The sequence below is a fragment of the Hippocampus zosterae genome, chromosome 16, assembly GCF_025434085.1.
Source record: "Hippocampus zosterae strain Florida chromosome 16, ASM2543408v3, whole genome shotgun sequence".
Classification (NCBI taxonomy): Eukaryota; Metazoa; Chordata; class Actinopteri; order Syngnathiformes; family Syngnathidae; genus Hippocampus; species Hippocampus zosterae.
Window position 1 is genome coordinate 12,337,635 of NC_067466.1, and position 16,152 is coordinate 12,353,786.

Genomic DNA, 16,152 nt, shown 5'->3' on the forward strand with positions numbered 1-16,152 from the left:
AAGCTATTTCCATCTGCTCCCCGGAGGCTTGTCGACACTATCAGGTCACGACAACTTTGAATCATTTCTAATTCGCTCCCGGGTTCAATCGGTTGGATTCGTGATGACTGACGTCGCCTGTCTTTCATCATGAAGGCTTCATGTGGAACAGGGATTTATTAATTTTTTTCCCTCCACTGAAACTCCAAAATGACAATTGGATAAACAATATCAATAAATGATTGATTTTGAGGATATTTAGAAAAACTATCCAAGACCCCTTGGCATGAAAGGAAATGTTTTTAGCATATAGTCTACAAGTACAATTGAACATTTGCATATTCAATCAAAGAAGTTTGACAGTTAAAAATGTTCCAAGGCATTGTCATGCTTCCGAACTATCTTCTAGCTACTGTTTATTTTTTAGCAAGTTGAGCTTGTTTGCCTATCTATTGAAATACCAATTTTAGATCACTACTTAGCTTAGAGCTAGCGTATAGCGCTAGAAACTTAGCTCAGCAACATAACTACATTAAAAAAATATATATAAAATCCCACGGCCCTGAACAGGATAAGCCAGAATATTAAATGGATATTATCTTTATTTTATCATGCTCATTTTCTGAGCTAGCTTCATCCTCTCCTGTGTTATGTTCCCGTATGGCAGCCGACAGTATACGAGCAGCACGGGAGTCAAATTTGAGCGTTTCTGTGAGGAGCCATGTTTGTGTTAACTGGCAATTCATTTGCATCATCACACTCGGGCAACAAGGTTCCCGTGGGGTGCTTAGGACCTGCTGCAAATGCTCACACAAAGATTTCTAAATGTATCTAATATTATTGTAAGCCACATTTTGCATAGGTGTCAAGAAGGGAAAGCTGATGTCTCACGAGATTTACTGTCGGTGGTTTCAATACCCAAGTTTTGTTTGACAAATGAAAGATTTTGGTTGAAGGCGAAATTGACCTTTTTTTTTTTAACTGCATGTGTGTTCAGTGCCGAAAGACGGGCTGAAGAGTCAGGCGGTCTTCGATGAGATTCGCATGACGTACATCAAAGAGCTGGGAAAAGCCATCGTCAAGCGAGAGGAGAACACCAGCCAAAACTGGCAACGCTTCTACCAGCTGACTAAGCTACTGGACTCCATGCAGGGGGTGAGCACGCGGATGCACTCATACACACACACGCTCACCTTTTGGGCGAACGGGTCCAAGAACCTTACAAGCTAACACGACTTCACCATGCTGCCAAATTAATACATAAAATATAATCAACCGCTAAATTCATACCCAAAATGTGTCTTTTGGCAGATGATGGAAGATCTCCTCCACATTTGCTTCTACACATTCATGAACAAGACGCTGAGTGTGGAGTTCCCCGAGATGCTAGCGGAGATCATCACCAACCAGATACCAAAAGTCAAAGACGGCAGCGTCAAGCAGCTCCTCTTTCATCAGAAGTGAGCGCCGTCGGGCGTACAAGCCATGCCTTAAAAAAAAATGCTCCACCGACCACGACCCTTCGCTAGACCGCCGCATCCTTGCTCAGGTTTGACAACCGCCTGTCAATTTGGATCCCCAGAGGAAATATTTTTGACCCCTCCTACTACCCCAAGACTGAAGGGTGTGCAATTTAATGGTCACACGCTTTCACCGCCGACAGCTAAAAACAGTCACGTGCCGAACACGCCCCCCCCCCCACCCATCACCCGCCGCCGACCCTCAGAATGTAACGTGTCAACTATGTGATTCTTTTTCCTCTGTGTGTATATAATACTGTATACCCCAACCTGCTTTCAGCTTTTAACAAGCCACAAAAACAGTAACTGAAAAAAAGAAACAAAAAAAATATATACAGGTATATATATATATTTGTATATATATATTTTTTTTTTCCTCCTGTCGTATTGCACACACTCTCGCTTTTAAGCCAATTCAGCAACAGCACGTACAAGTGAGAAGGGAAACCAGTGCCTTTCAGCTCCAAATGCTCTTCATATCCATTCAATTTAAGTGCTATTTTTTCTCTTTCTTTGACACGCTAAACTTTGCCCCCAACTTTTCGCCGCGTGAAAAGATTCTTCATTTAAAAAATGCAAACATCACATCCACAGTAATTTTTTTTCCTCGTATCATATATTGCATATTATAGTGGGGAATCTATCATGAATCACAATATTACTCAAGAAATAAGTCATTTTCATGAAAAACATTTTCCTGGGTATTATTTTTTCTTGAGTGAATAAAGTTAAAATTTTACAAGAAAGAATATACTACAACAAAAGTTGTACTATTACAAGAATGAAGTTGTGAAAAGTTATATATATATATATATAAAGGAGCTGTCCCCTCTTATTATGCGAGCAAAATATCTTGAGAAAGTTGAATACTTTTAGCACAACAGAAGAGTCAGTAAACACCAATCAAGTTGGCAAATTGAAAAAGAATAAAAGTCATCATACTAAGAGTAAAAAGTCCAAATATAACAAGAATGACACTGGGTTGTCTTGTTTCTCCCGTTTTTATAAGCTAAAAAGACATGACATCTAACGCATCATTTGTATTTCAACAATCATCTCCATTCAATAGTTTTCATATAAATCGAATGAAGCTTTTAGTCCCTTACGAGGTGTCATGACACAAGAGACCAAGTCAAAGAAAAGAGAGTTATATGAAATATTTTTTGGTACCTTCCAAGTTGTTTAAAAAAATAGACCCATAAAGTTCTATTCTCTGCTCCGCTATTTTCAAATGCAAAAATCACTTTGAAAAAGGAAAGAAATAAGAATAAATAAATAAATAGATAGATAGATACAGTCACAGGAGATTTGTACTTGGTGGCTTCTATTGGTTTGATGTTTCAGACTTGTGTGCGCGTGATTACTCCAATTGTGACCATTTGCTTCAGGGTGCTCCTATACGAGATTCTCACAATGTACACCAGCTTCAATGTACTGATTATTAACTGGTATTATCATGCAGGTCATATGGTGCTTTTCAGGATGGGTTTCAAAATTGTCTTTTTACTGCTCCCACACGCATTTTATATACACACACACACACACACACACACACGCGCGCGCATATAGATGGGTCTGTCAAGCAGTGATGGACAACTTGTTGGATAATTTTCTTTCTTTCGACATTACCTGGAGCCCATTGATTTTCATTGTTGGGCTCTGGAGGAGTGAACTGAGCAGTAGGGAGGGTTGCCATGGCGACTGGTCATTTGTGTGTTACTTAGGGATAACCGCACAGCATGCCTTAGGCTCATACGTTCAAACACACACACACACACACACACACAGACGTTTTGTTTTTTTCACCCAGTGCTTAGAAACCAGCCTCGACATGGAAATGTAACATCTAGTCAGTGTACGGGGGGGCAACAGCTTCTACCTGTGTGGGAAATAAAACAAAAATCAACTTTGTTTTGTTGTTTTAAAGAAGTGTAAACCACTTTGACTTAATGAAAAAATAAATTTATCACACCTTTCTTAAAGAGTCACTGTCATCATAGGGTGCCTTTGAGATGTCCTCATGTCACCAAAACAATGGAGATTGTCCACTAAACTTTATCATGTCATTATTGTAATTGGGTATGCTGTTAAAAATGCACATTGAACATTTTTTGGCACACATTTTATGAGCAGATAGCAGGTCTTGATTGAGCAACACGAGTCCGTTAGTGAGCCGATGGTGTACCGTGAAACAAAATAATCCCATTTCTGAAAGGTTTTAGTATCAGATTTATATTTCCCTACAGAACAGCGTGAACATGCCAAGCTTGACACCATCCATCTACACGCAACTTATTTTATATTGTATTATATTTACACATATATTCAGTCTGCAACTATCCACAGTTTCAGGCTCCATTAAAGAAAGACAACATGCTGGTCATAATGCCGCTGAAAGTATCAGAGGGCTCCTTAAAGAAGCAATTACCCCATAATGACAGGGCGGACATTTCAGAGACGCGCGCATAATGTTCATTATGATTTTAAAAATAGAATGTATATGAGCAAAGGGACTCATTTTGGCAAATCACTTTGGTATGCACGGAACACCATGTAAAGGAAATTATTTAGTGTCATTTTAACCCCCGATTGCACACGCTATATTTAGCTGAGCCCTGTGTGGGTTATGCCAAACGTATGTACTTCCATTGAAAAAAATAAAGGTGTAAAATGAAGGAAACACGTTTCATGAGACTGAGAGACCGTTTGACCACTTACAATAAGACTAACGTTCAAATGAGGATGTCTAAGGCACTTTATCGTGATATTGACCCGTCTCCGTTTTCCCGTCCAAGAAAAAAAACAAACGGTAGACTTCAGTTTTTATGTTGCTAACCAAAAAAGTAGCACGCAAACAGCCACTGAGTCACATAATGACATCAGATTTAAATTATCTTGTAAATCACTTTAAGACTAAATTCGCCCAAATTCACACAAGCCGTTGCGGCTTAGTGCATGCAGATAATTAGACACTTAACAAGCGCTTGTAACTCGAAAGGAGTGTGATTTAGCCCAATGACCCCAAACTTTTTTTTCGTCAACCTCATATGAAATGCGTCCAGCTTCAAGATGTACACATATCTACTAAACAAAAAGAGGAGACAGAGAGCCATAACAGAAATACCAAATCAGGAGAATGTGAAGAATATTTGTTTTCGATATAGCTGTTCAATCGGAAATATTCTGGTGAATTTGCGAATTGCTGTCCAGTTGTGCTAAAAATGTCAAGGTGGTGACGACATGAGCGGGTGTCTGTCTTGTGAGGCCAATGTAAATGCTACGGGTTATTCTGTGAAAGGGGTTTGTTTTGTTGAGGTAAGATTTGTGACCAAAGCTTGAGGAACCAACTCTTTAAAAACAAAAACAACAACAAAAAGTATTCAGTTGCATTTGAAGTATCACTGAGGTTTCTTCTTATTTTGATAGGCATCTTTTCTTTCTTGTAACCGTCCAGCCTTTGGATCTCATCGCTATTGATGTGAGGAATACTGGTCACTTTAATCCCCTACCCCCACCCCCTCCCAGATATGGTAAATAAAAAAATGGAATGTAAATCACTTGTAAAGCGACCGGACCCGGACAAAACTGCACTTATGCTCCTGTAGGTCGATAAGAGTCTATTTTGTATAAAGTGTCATCTTTTAAGATTTCAAGGGCCGATCAAGTTTTGCTGGTGTGTATGGTGTTTGTTTTCTTCGCATTTCAGTTTCAATGTAATAAATGCAAACACAGCAATGTTTGTTTGAGTGGGAGGAGGGTATAAAAACAACAAAAAAAAGACAAATGGTTTCTGATATGACTTGTGTATTATTTAAAGTACGCCCACCTTGTTGTCAATGTCGATATTTTCACCTCTTTGATTCAATGTTGAATTCTCTGTGTTGTTATTTGGTTGACTGGAGGTAAGTGATTTGACTTGAGGCCGATGACACAATAAAGTAAAAAAAAAAAAAAAAAATTAAAACATGTTTGCGCTCTTTTCTCTGACAAAAAATGTGCTACAAATACTGACCGTATTTTCTTCATTATAAGGCCCATAGAATAGAAGCTACAATAGTGGCTGCAATTGCGTTACAGGAAATACAATACAACAGTTTTGAAGAGCTTTCACAACCGCTGCAGCTGTAACAAAAAGTACTTTACGGAAGTCCAAGAAATCTGAAGATTGATCCATATATAAGGCACATCAGATTATATGGCGCACTGTCGGATTTTGAGACATTAGAATGCTTTTAGGTGCGCAGAAAATACGGTAATTGCCTCTTACGTTTCAGTACACGTACAATATGTATTTCCACACACAACAAAATAAATATTGGAAATATTTTATTAGATTTTTTTTCTGGCTCCCCAAACACTTGACAAATGTGACTGTCCCATTAAAAATTGAAAGTAGGCATTAATAATAAAAAAAAGAATCCAGAAGACCTCCTGCAGCATCAAACAAGTCTGCAATTCCACAACTTTTTAAGGCTGTAAACAAACTTAAGTGACAATAAAATAAAAATTAAAAAAAATCTGAGAATCAAAGCTGGAATCAAGATCAAGGAATTAAGTTAGTATGCTAAAAATACCAAATATAAAAATTTCATACTTAAAAAAAAATCTTATCAAATATGTATGTAAGTATATATGTACAAAGTGAATAAAACACCTCAGTTCAGATTACAAGAAAGTCTCAAATAAAAGTAGTCTCATTTCACATTGACGATGTTAGCGCAAGACTTTGGACACACTTGGAGGGCAAAAGAAAAATGTCAACTTTGTACACAGGAGCATGTTGGGAGTCCTAACGGCAGGGTAGCTTATGCTTATTTATTCCAAATATGTAGTGTAGGAGGAACAAAAGATAATTTCATTCAGTTCACGTTATTGAAAATGAGCTACAGTGTTCACCTTTTGGAAGGTTTACAATCCTTGTTTTTGTATGACTCTTTTCCTCATTTATCAGTGTTTATTTCGGAGATGTTTAGAAACGATACTTGTTTACTTTCGTTTCGGTCGGTTTTTGGATCAAAAATGTATTGATGGATACATTGTGATTGAAATTGAAGAAACATTTGAATTTGGTTCCTTCCAATGACTTGATAAGAATCCCTTGAGTGATTGTACAAGTCAATGCACATATTGGGTCAAGCATCTGCCCCCTCCAACAAAGCGCCTCAGTGCTGACCGCTTTCTTATCAACGGCTGGGCCGTTGTTTGGGCTGGGTTTGAAATTGTTTGCATTTTATTTTATTTTTTTTTAACGTGGCCTCGAGTGTGTCAGTGAAGAGAAGTGCAATGACCTTTGGATGAACTCCCGCGGAGGCCACCTTGCAGTGAGCTGCCCACGGTGTGTGTGTGTGAGGTGGAGTGGAGGAGAGGGGGGGGGGGTCCTATCGCCTCAAACACTATCCAGGCTCAGGCTTGTGGAGAGGAGAATCATTTTAAAAATGCTCCTGACCTTGGTGGGGGGTACGGAGGGGGGCACTGTATTCCAATCCGATGTGACAGGACACTTAAATTTGTCATCAGCATCTACAGGAAGATTTCCATAAGCAGTCAGTGCAGTTGAAGACAATAAGGGAGAAGCAAGCTAGCATATATCAGTTCATTTTCTCTCCGTCTCTCTCTCTCTCACACACACACACACACACATTCCAAACTCATTAGCACATCGTCTTTGCAAGGATTTGGGAAGCCATTCAAACTAATCCAATAACAGCTGGAGCCGCAGAGGCTCCCTCCAGTGCAACTCTGAGATCTCACCAAAGTCTGTGCAATGCGCCACTTCAGACCCCCCCCCCCCCCCCCCAAAAAAAAAAGTGAATTGAATTGAATTCCCACTGGTGTTAGATGATCAAGTCTGGGCCCTCAACATGCCCCCCATGTCCCCTCGCACTTGCAGTCCAGTTCGGTCTCGTCCAAGTCCAGTGTCGTCCGCCAGTGCAGTTGGTGTGCTATAGAAATTCCACATAGTTCTGAGGAATCAGTCCTATTCGGCCATCCAACGTTCCTTCCAGCCAGCCCGGCTCTCTGGAGGCATGAACTACACAAGGAAGTACACAAAGCAAACCAGCAAAACATTTACTACTCTGCTGTTGTTCGGCAAACGGTTCCACAATTCTTTGCGGACAATTTCCACTCTTGTGCCACCAAATGTGACCAGTGAGTGCACTCTGCTCATTTTTCCCCCCCTTCCAAGTGATAAGTGCAAAGGTGTGACTCACCATTGTCGAAGATCGTGCCAGCAATAAAGGACAGCTCGGAGTCATGCTCCGCCTTGCAGGCGTAAAGTGCCCGAGCTCGCTTGCCAGAAATGCTGCATGGACCGAAAGAGCCAACATCAGACACACACACTTTTGGAATTGCTTGTCATTGTATCTACCGGTTATCATATTAAGACGCATGCCTATGTGCTCGGGATGCAACCACATCCCAACGTCACGATATGACATCACAATTTGAAACTTACGATACGATAATGATCACAAAGTTGGCGATACTATTCCCGATAATTAAAAGAGAAACATTTTGACGCCGAAGAGATTACGTGCTCCGTTTCCCCAGCAACCGAGGAGACGATTGACAATGGCGGACGTGCGTGTCGTTTAAGCGGCGTCAACGTGATGAGCGACCTGATTGGGGACGAATCGCTGGACGCTGAAGAAACCGGCTGCGGACTGGACGGTGCTGAGAACATTGGCCAGGATGGAGACCGTGGTGAGTTTGGACTGGAGGATAATGCACTGAAGAGTCACAGAAAATGTAGATGCTTCGGTCATCATGGTCTGGTCTTAACAATCATATTAATAACGCTAATAATAACTTACACATGTTCCAAGGCTCAAATGAAATGTTTTGCTGTTTGCGAGTCAAACCTTGCGCTCTTTTGCTTCATCAACACAGAATAGCACTGATTGGTCACTTCTCCGCAAGCTAGCAAAGAGCTTCGGCTGCCTCGCGAGTGCAGCAAAAACACGTTGCGGAATCGCAAATAAGTCAAATCTTTCAAGCAAATTATCCTCCAAACGTTCTCATTCGCACAAGGTGAATGATGACGAAACACGAAGATGTCATGCTAATCGCTAAGATAGCCTCAGGTTGACACGCGACCGTTGAACACCGGAGTTAAGTGCTCGGGTGATTAACTTTTCACCCAGGACTGGCTAGAACCGCATTAAAGCGGAGAGCATCCAACTTTGGAAAACTTTAAGAGTCAAATAAATGTGTCTGGACTGAAAAATCTTACTTCCGTAACAGAACTGGGAAAGGAACATAAATGAACTTCCGTTACTGTGTACGTCAACCAGAAGGAGTGGCCTATAATCTTAAAAGAATATTGCTCCCCGTATAAAATATTCATAACACCAGTCATGTTTGTTTTTACAATCGTTTGAGACGTGCGCAATAAATGTTCTCAAAATGACATCACATTTGATGGGTTGTTATTCTCCGCTTACCATGCTGGCATGCTGCTGCGCGTTTTGGGGTTCAACCTAAAAAGACAAAAATGACGATTCATTTGACAGCACAAAAGGAATGAGAGGAGACATTTGGATTGCGAGCAAATTCTGTTGTTGGCTGTGTTCATGCCCCCCGCTGCCCGTCCACAGAAATTCGTTTTCCAACCCTGGGGAGTAAAATTAAATTATGAGTGTGGTCACGGGAGGAATTGAGGTCTTCGACTCACGGTACCGCTGTACTCAGGAGGTGATCTTGAAAGTTTTGGGACTTTTCAAATGAGGGTTCTGTGCACGCACGAAACTTTTCCGGTTAACATATCATTAAAATCCGTTCCTCTTCGAAGCCGCACACCTTGACTGTCGTATTACTTTCTGGCAGCTCAAGATGTTGATCTGCCTTTGGAAAAGCAGAATCCTCAACATTACGACAGATGGAGGTTTTATATCAGGGCTGACGTATTTTTTATTTTATTTTTTTGACGAGCATGATTCCATCAAAAGAGCTGTCTTATCTCTCGTCCTACAATCTGTTGACAGTCGCTGATGGAACGTGCCCACACAAACGCCACCCGACGCGGGTTTACCTCATTTACTTGCAGCATACTGGCTGACAGTCGAGTGACAGCGCGTGCACACGACAAGGCATTGAAAACAGACGTCAAAAAGGATTTCAAAGGGTGGTTGTTTTTTTTTGTTTTTTTTTTGTCTCTACGCTTTGCTGCTCTGGCAGACAGATTCCTCACATGTTCCAGTCAGCCGTCTGTCTATTGTCAGCCTGTCGCAGCTGCTTTTGAGCGAGAGGTTGTCATAGAGCCTGGACAAGCTGCTAGCCAATAGCATCTAGAAAAATTCCATGGTAACAAGTTGCATTTACTCCATGACACTTATTTCAACCATACTTGTCAGAGTCGTCTTAATGCAACCTTCTTTTTACTTTTATTGGAGGAGTTATATTCCGGAAGACACATTACTTGTATTTTTATTTGGAGTCGTCTGTGTCTTGTGTCACATGACTCTGTTTAACCAATCCAATGTCATGAGCACACAGCACTCATAAAGATCTTTCTCTCTTATTATGGCACCTTCAAGGGGTGAGTCCTTTTTTATACAGAGGGTAACATATTTTTACACTTGTAAGGCAATGAAGAATGTGAACCAAGAAAAAAAAAAGCGGTTTGACCACAGAATAAATTAATTCATGTCCATTTGAGAGGCTCCAGCACACTTGGGACCCTAATGAGGATAAGTGGTAAGGAAACTGGATGGCTGGATGAACTTCCATTTGTTCCTACGGGGAAACATGTTTTGAAATGAACGCCGCCAGCAGTGCGCGTAGGTGTGAGACAGTTGAGCCAGGTCAATGTTGCATTAATTCAGTTAAATTGCACATATGCGCAGAGGGCACTGCAGTGGACAAGCTGTTGGCGCGCCCGCCTCACAGGTCTGAGGTTCAGCCCCATTAAAGGCACATCTTTGAATCTTTTTTTTTTACCTCTGCTTGGTTAGAGACTCCGCGGCTGTTTTTTTTTTTGTTGTGCGCATGCGATCTCATTCGAGCACAAAGTCACAATTACGACGAGTTATTACAGCTAAATTGCATGCAAAGTGCCGCAGATGAAGACGGCAAGCTGCCAATTGCAGGTCGGCTTGCGCGATTTTCTGATCTCGTGGTTTCGGGAAGAATCAGTCTTTCCGTCGTTGCCGTTAGGGGTGCAGTTGAAAGACATCTTAGGAAATGATGAGCAATACAGCATATATCTCAAGAATGTGACACACCAACCTTTTTTTTAAATCAGCAGTGGGAATACAAGTAGAAATAAGAATATTAATAAACCGGGAGCAGCATGGAATCTTCTTTTTAGCAAGAAGTAGTGTTAGTAAGGCGTTTTCAGCGGAAAAAAATGACAATATATAGTAAGGCGTTTTCAACCCCCCAAAAAACGACCATGTATAGTAAGGCATGTTTAGCCGAAAAAAATGACCAAGTATAGGAAGACGTTTTTTGCCGAAATAAACGACCATGTATAGTAAGGCATTTTTAGCCGAAAAAACGACCATGTATAGTAAGGCGTTTTTGGGCCGAACAAAACGACCATATATACTAAGGCGTTTTTGGGCTAAAAAAAAAAAATGACCATGTATAGTAAGGCGTTTTTGGGCGGAAAAAAACAACCATGTATAGTAAGGCGTTTTGGGCCAAAAAAAACGACCATGTATAGTAAGGCGTTTTTGGGCTAAAAAAAAAAAATGACCATGTATAGTAAGGCGTTTTTGGGCCGAACAAAACGACCATATATACTAAGGCGTTTTTGGGCTAAAAAAAAAAAATGACCATGTATAGTAAGGCGTTTTGGGCCAAAAAAAACGACCATGTATAGTAAGGCGTTTTTAGCTGAAAAAAGCGACCATGTATAGTAAGCGTTTTTGGCCCGAAAAAAACGACCATGTTTAGTAAGGCGTTTTGGGCCCCCCCCAAAAAAAAAAAAACCACCGGGGAGAACATGCAAACTCAACATAGGGAGGCCCGAGCTGGAATCAAACTTGGTATCTGCGCACTGTCAAGCTGGCGTGCTAACCACTGGACTACCGGGCCGCCCTACGACCATGTACAGTAAGGCGTTTTTGGCCCGAAAAAAACAACCATGTATTTTAAGGCGTTTTGGGCCAAAAAACGACCATGTATATTAAGGCGTTTTGGGCCAAAAAAACGACCATGTATAGTAAGCCGTTTTGGGCCAAAAAAACGACCATGTATAGTAAGGCGTTTTGGGCCAAAAAAAATGACCATGTATAGTAAGGTGTTTTTAGCCGAAAAAAAACGACCATGTATAGTAAGGCGTTTTGGGCCAAAAAACGACCATGTATATTAAGGCGTTTTGGGCCAAAAAAACGACCATGTATAGTAAGGCGTTTTGGGCCAAAAAAAATGACCATGTATAGTAAGGTGTTTTTAGCCGAAAAAAAACGACCATGTATAGTAAGGCGTTTTGGGCCAAAAAAAAAAAAAAAACACCGGGGAGAACATGCAAATTCCACATCAGGAGGCCGGAGCAGGAATCGAACCTGGTACCTGCGCACTGCGAAGCTGACGTGCTAACCACTGGACTACCGGGCCGCCCTACGACCATGTACAGTAAGGCGTTTTTAGCCGAAAAAAACGACCATGTATAGTAAGGCGTTTTGGGCCAAAAAAAACGACCATATATAGTAAGGCGTTTTTAGCCGAAAAAAAAGACCATGTATAGTAAGGCGTTTTTGGCCCCCCCCCAAAAAAAACACCGGGGAGAACATGCAAACTAAACATAGGGAGGCCCGAGCTGGAATCGAATCTGGTATCTGCGCACTGTCAAGCTGACGTGCTAACCACTGGACTACCGGGCCGGCCTACGACCATGTATAGTAAGGCGTTTTTAGCCGAAAAAAACGACCATGTATAGTAAGGCGTTTTTGGCCCGAAAAAAAATGACCATGTATAGTAAGGCATTTTTGGCCCGAAAAAAAAACGACCATGTATAGTAAGGCGTTTTGGGCCAAAAATTAAAAAAAACACCGGGGAGAACACGCAAACTGCACATGGAGAGGCCGGAGCTGGAATCGAACCTGGTACCTGCGCACTGTGAAGCTGACGTGCTAACCACTGGACTACCGGGCCGCCTTACAACCATGTATAGTAAGGCGTTTTTAGCCGAAAAAAACGACCATGTATAGTAAGGCGTTTTGGGCCAAAAAAAAGACCATGTATAGTAAGGCGTTTTGGGCCCAAAAAAACGACCATGTATAGTAAGGCATTTATAGCCGAAAAAAACGACCATGTATATTAAGGTGTTTTGGGCCAAAAAAACGACCATGTATAGTAAGGCGTTTTGGGCCAAAAAAAACGACCATGTATATTAAGGCGTTTTGGGCCAAAAAACGACCATGTATATTAAGGCGTTTTGGGCCAAAAAACGACCATGTAGAGTAAGGCGTTTTGGGCCCAAAAAAAAAAAAAAACACCAGGGAGAACATGCAAACTCAACATAGGGAGGCCCGAGCTGGAATCGAACCTGGTATCTGCGCACTGTCAAGCTGACGTGCTAACCACTGGACTACCGGGCCGCCCTACGACCATGTACACTAAGGCGTTTTTAGCCGAAAAAAACGACCATGTATAGTAAGGCGTTTTGGGCCAAAAAAAACGACCATATATAGTAAGGCGTTTTTAGCCGAAAAAAAAGACCATGTATAGTAAGGCGTTTTTGGCGCCCCCCAAAAAAAAACACCGGGGAGAACATGCAAACTCAACATAGGGAGGCCCGAGCTGGAATCGAACCTGGTATCTGCGCACTGTCAAGCTGACGTGCTAACCACTGGACTACCGGGCCGGCCTACGACCATGTATAGTAAGGCGTTTTTGGCCCGAAAAAAACGACAATGTATAGTAAGGCGTTTTGGGCCAAAAAAAAACGACCATGTATAGTAAAGCGTTTTTGGCCCGAAAAAAACGACCATGTATAGTAAGGCGTTTTGGGCCAAAAAAACCGACCATGTATAGTAAGGAGTTTTTGGGCCGAAAAAAACGACCATGTATAGTAAGGCGTTTTTGGCCCGAAAAAAACGTCCATGGATGCTAAGTCGTTTTTGGGCCGAAAAATAACGTCCTGTATGCCAAGCCGTTTTTGGGCTGAAAAAAAATACCATGTATCGTAAGGCGTTTTTTGCCCGAAAAAAAACGACCATGTATAGTAAGGTGTTTTTGGCCTGAAAAAAACAACCATGTATAGTAAGGCATTTTTGGCCCAAAAAAACGACCATGTATCCATTCATTGCCAACAGTACACACTGTCTGTTTAAGAGTAAGTGAACACGCAAATTAGCACTCGGTAGTTGGGATCGGAGTGATCATGTCCTCAGACCTCAATATTTCAATTGGTGGCACTCACAGTGAGCTGGGACGGCCGTGCCTGGTGTCATGCTCGCCGTCGTTGCTGGTAAGGCTGTGTCTGGGTGTCAGACCTTGGCTTCCGCCGATACTGCTGCTGCTACTGCTGCTGCTGGTGCTGTTGCAATTGGTGGAGGACGACAAGGCCTGCTGTGGCTCGCCCACTGCGGCGCTGATGACACTGTTCCTCTTCTCAACTTCATTGAACACGGACGGTGAGGAAGGACGGTGCGCTTTAGTCCCAGTGAAGTCACATGAGACATCACCGCAGGGCCACTCAAAACAAGCATTCATTCTCAGCATGTCTATTCCACTTTTTTTCTTTTTTGCGCAGCCAGGCGATGATGCAAAGACTACCACAAAATTGACTGTCAGTCGGCACATGGATGAGTATAAGTCAGCAGAATTTTGAGATTGAAGAATGTTCTGGCAATAATGATAAAATGTCAAATTTGCATAAGTAGCTTCGTGTTTGGCTCACCTTTAAGAGAATGTGTTGGTGTCTGGAAGAGTGTGAGAGGTCTTTCAATGCAGGACGGAACTTTGCTCTCAGTGCTTCTCCTCCTGGTCTGGTTAAGCTGAGAGTTGGTTGAAGCACCAGCGGAACTTGGCGCATCTTTGAATATCTGCGTCAATCAATACGGAATATCGAGATATGCTGTCAATCAGTCAGATTGGAACAAAGCGGGGGTATAGCTAAGGCTTGCTGTGCTCAGAACGACGTGACGCGACGTGAATGTGACTTAATCGGTGTAAAAAAATGAAACAAAAATACAGTTTAGAGCCTGTCATTATGTGTGTGCATTTTTGACGCATTTGCATGCGGTTTTAGGGAGGATTTTTACCCCCTACAACCCCAAAAAATAAAAAATAAATAAATCCAAAATGGCGGCCCGGTAGTCCAGTGGTTAGCACGTCGGCTTCACAGTGCAGAGTACCAGGTTCGATTCCAGCTCCGGCCTCCCTGTGTGGAGTTTGCATGTTCTCCCCGGGCCTGCGTGGGTTTTCTCAGGGTGCTCCGGTTTCCTCCCACATTCCAAAAACATGCGTGGCAGGCTGATTGAACACTCTAAATTGTCCCTAGGTGTGAGTGTGAGCGTGGATGGTTGCTCGTCTCTGTGTGCCCTGCGATTGGCTGGCAACCGATTCAGGGTGTCTCCCGCCTACTGCCCGGAGACAGCTGGGATAGGCTCCAGCACCCCCCGCCACCCTAGTGAGGATCAAGCGGCTCGGAAGATGAATGAATGAATGAATAAATCCAAAATGTATATAATGTATTTTGTCGATTCACTGCATATGTACAATAGCATACACACACATACATTCATTTGACGTACCTTCTCGTGGTGCTCGATGAGAATCTCAACGACAATATTCTGGAACTTGATGTCCATGATGGCTGCCACCGTCTCTTCCTGTGGGCGGAGTAGAGTCGGCCCAAAAACCACGCCCAGGTTGGCCACAGTCATCAGGTTGTGCTGGTGGTGATTGGCCACACTGCGGTCAAGAAGGAGAATGAGGAATGCTTCCAACTTTTGTGAAACCTTCGAAAGGAAAGCCTGAACAGTCCTTATTACTACTTCAAGTCAGTATTTTATAAACAACTGACAAAAAAATAAAGAAAGTCCCCATGACATTTTTAATGCCTTTTCAGACTGGAACTTTTGAGATTTCATGTTTCTGAAGTAAGCTACATAAACTAGAGAGATGGAGGGCAGTCGAGAGTGTCCCCACAAGTCCGCTACCCAGGATTGGACGTCAACTCAGACAATTGATGCCTGTGTCAATTTGAACTGCCTCAAAGCATCAAGTCACATACACTCCCTGAAAAAACTATGAGATAAAAGAATAATGACCTTGTCCAGCTTTTAGTTCCAGGAATTTGCATCTGCAACGAATACAAAACCTGAACTTGAACAAAATTATTTTTAGCATAAGCAAAAGTATTGGAACATACCGGTACTTAGAACACACACACACACACACTTGTTTTGTAATTTGGGCTTTGTTTGTGAAAACTGCATTGACACTCGTCAGAGGTGAAATCAACATGAAAAGCAGAGAGCTGCTCAAGGGTGGAAAAAACCAAATCAATTGAGAAGCTGAGACAAGATGGAATAATCAGTCAGAGCTTCAGAATGCCTTGGGGACGAAATAACTCAATTTGAGTACTCCTTTCCTCACTTTGCCCAAATGTCATTTTTAGTAACAGCGGGCCGCTGAAAAATGGCTGGCGGGCCGCAAATGGTCCCCGGGCCATAGTTTGAAGACTGAGATCCAACAC

The 16,152-nt window shown here is 42.1% G+C and overlaps 3 protein-coding genes across 6 annotated transcripts in view; 1 reads left to right on the forward strand and 2 right to left on the reverse strand.

Moving 5' to 3' along the window:
• The window catches only part of LOC127588068 (glucocorticoid receptor-like), a 38,006-nt gene extending 32,723 nt beyond the window's left edge, over window positions 1-5,283 (forward strand). For both annotated transcript variants that reach the window (XM_052046615.1, XM_052046614.1), the window contains 3 exons: window positions 977-1,134; window positions 1,291-3,585; window positions 3,751-5,283. In XM_052046615.1, the coding sequence (XP_051902575.1) occupies window positions 977-1,134; window positions 1,291-1,443 (311 nt within the window). In that variant the 3' untranslated portion in view covers window positions 1,444-3,585; window positions 3,751-5,283. The remainder of the gene's footprint in view (window positions 1-976; window positions 1,135-1,290; window positions 3,586-3,750) is intronic.
• LOC127588084 (NEDD4 family-interacting protein 1-like) overlaps window positions 1-16,152 on the reverse strand; it is a 193,581-nt gene that overhangs the window by 46,636 nt on the left and 130,793 nt on the right. The window lies entirely within an intron of this gene.
• LOC127588067 (rho GTPase-activating protein 26-like) overlaps window positions 5,809-16,152 on the reverse strand; it is a 48,135-nt gene continuing 37,791 nt past the window's right edge. For both annotated transcript variants that reach the window (XM_052046612.1, XM_052046613.1), the window contains 7 exons: window positions 15,206-15,365; window positions 14,350-14,494; window positions 13,870-14,065; window positions 8,945-8,980; window positions 8,120-8,230; window positions 7,712-7,803; window positions 5,809-7,530 (listed from right to left, as the gene is read on the reverse strand). In XM_052046612.1, coding sequence (XP_051902572.1) covers window positions 7,442-7,530; window positions 7,712-7,803; window positions 8,120-8,230; window positions 8,945-8,980; window positions 13,870-14,065; window positions 14,350-14,494; window positions 15,206-15,365 — 829 coding nt within the window. In that variant the 3' untranslated portion in view covers window positions 5,809-7,441. The remainder of the gene's footprint in view (window positions 7,531-7,711; window positions 7,804-8,119; window positions 8,231-8,944; window positions 8,981-13,869; window positions 14,066-14,349; window positions 14,495-15,205; window positions 15,366-16,152) is intronic.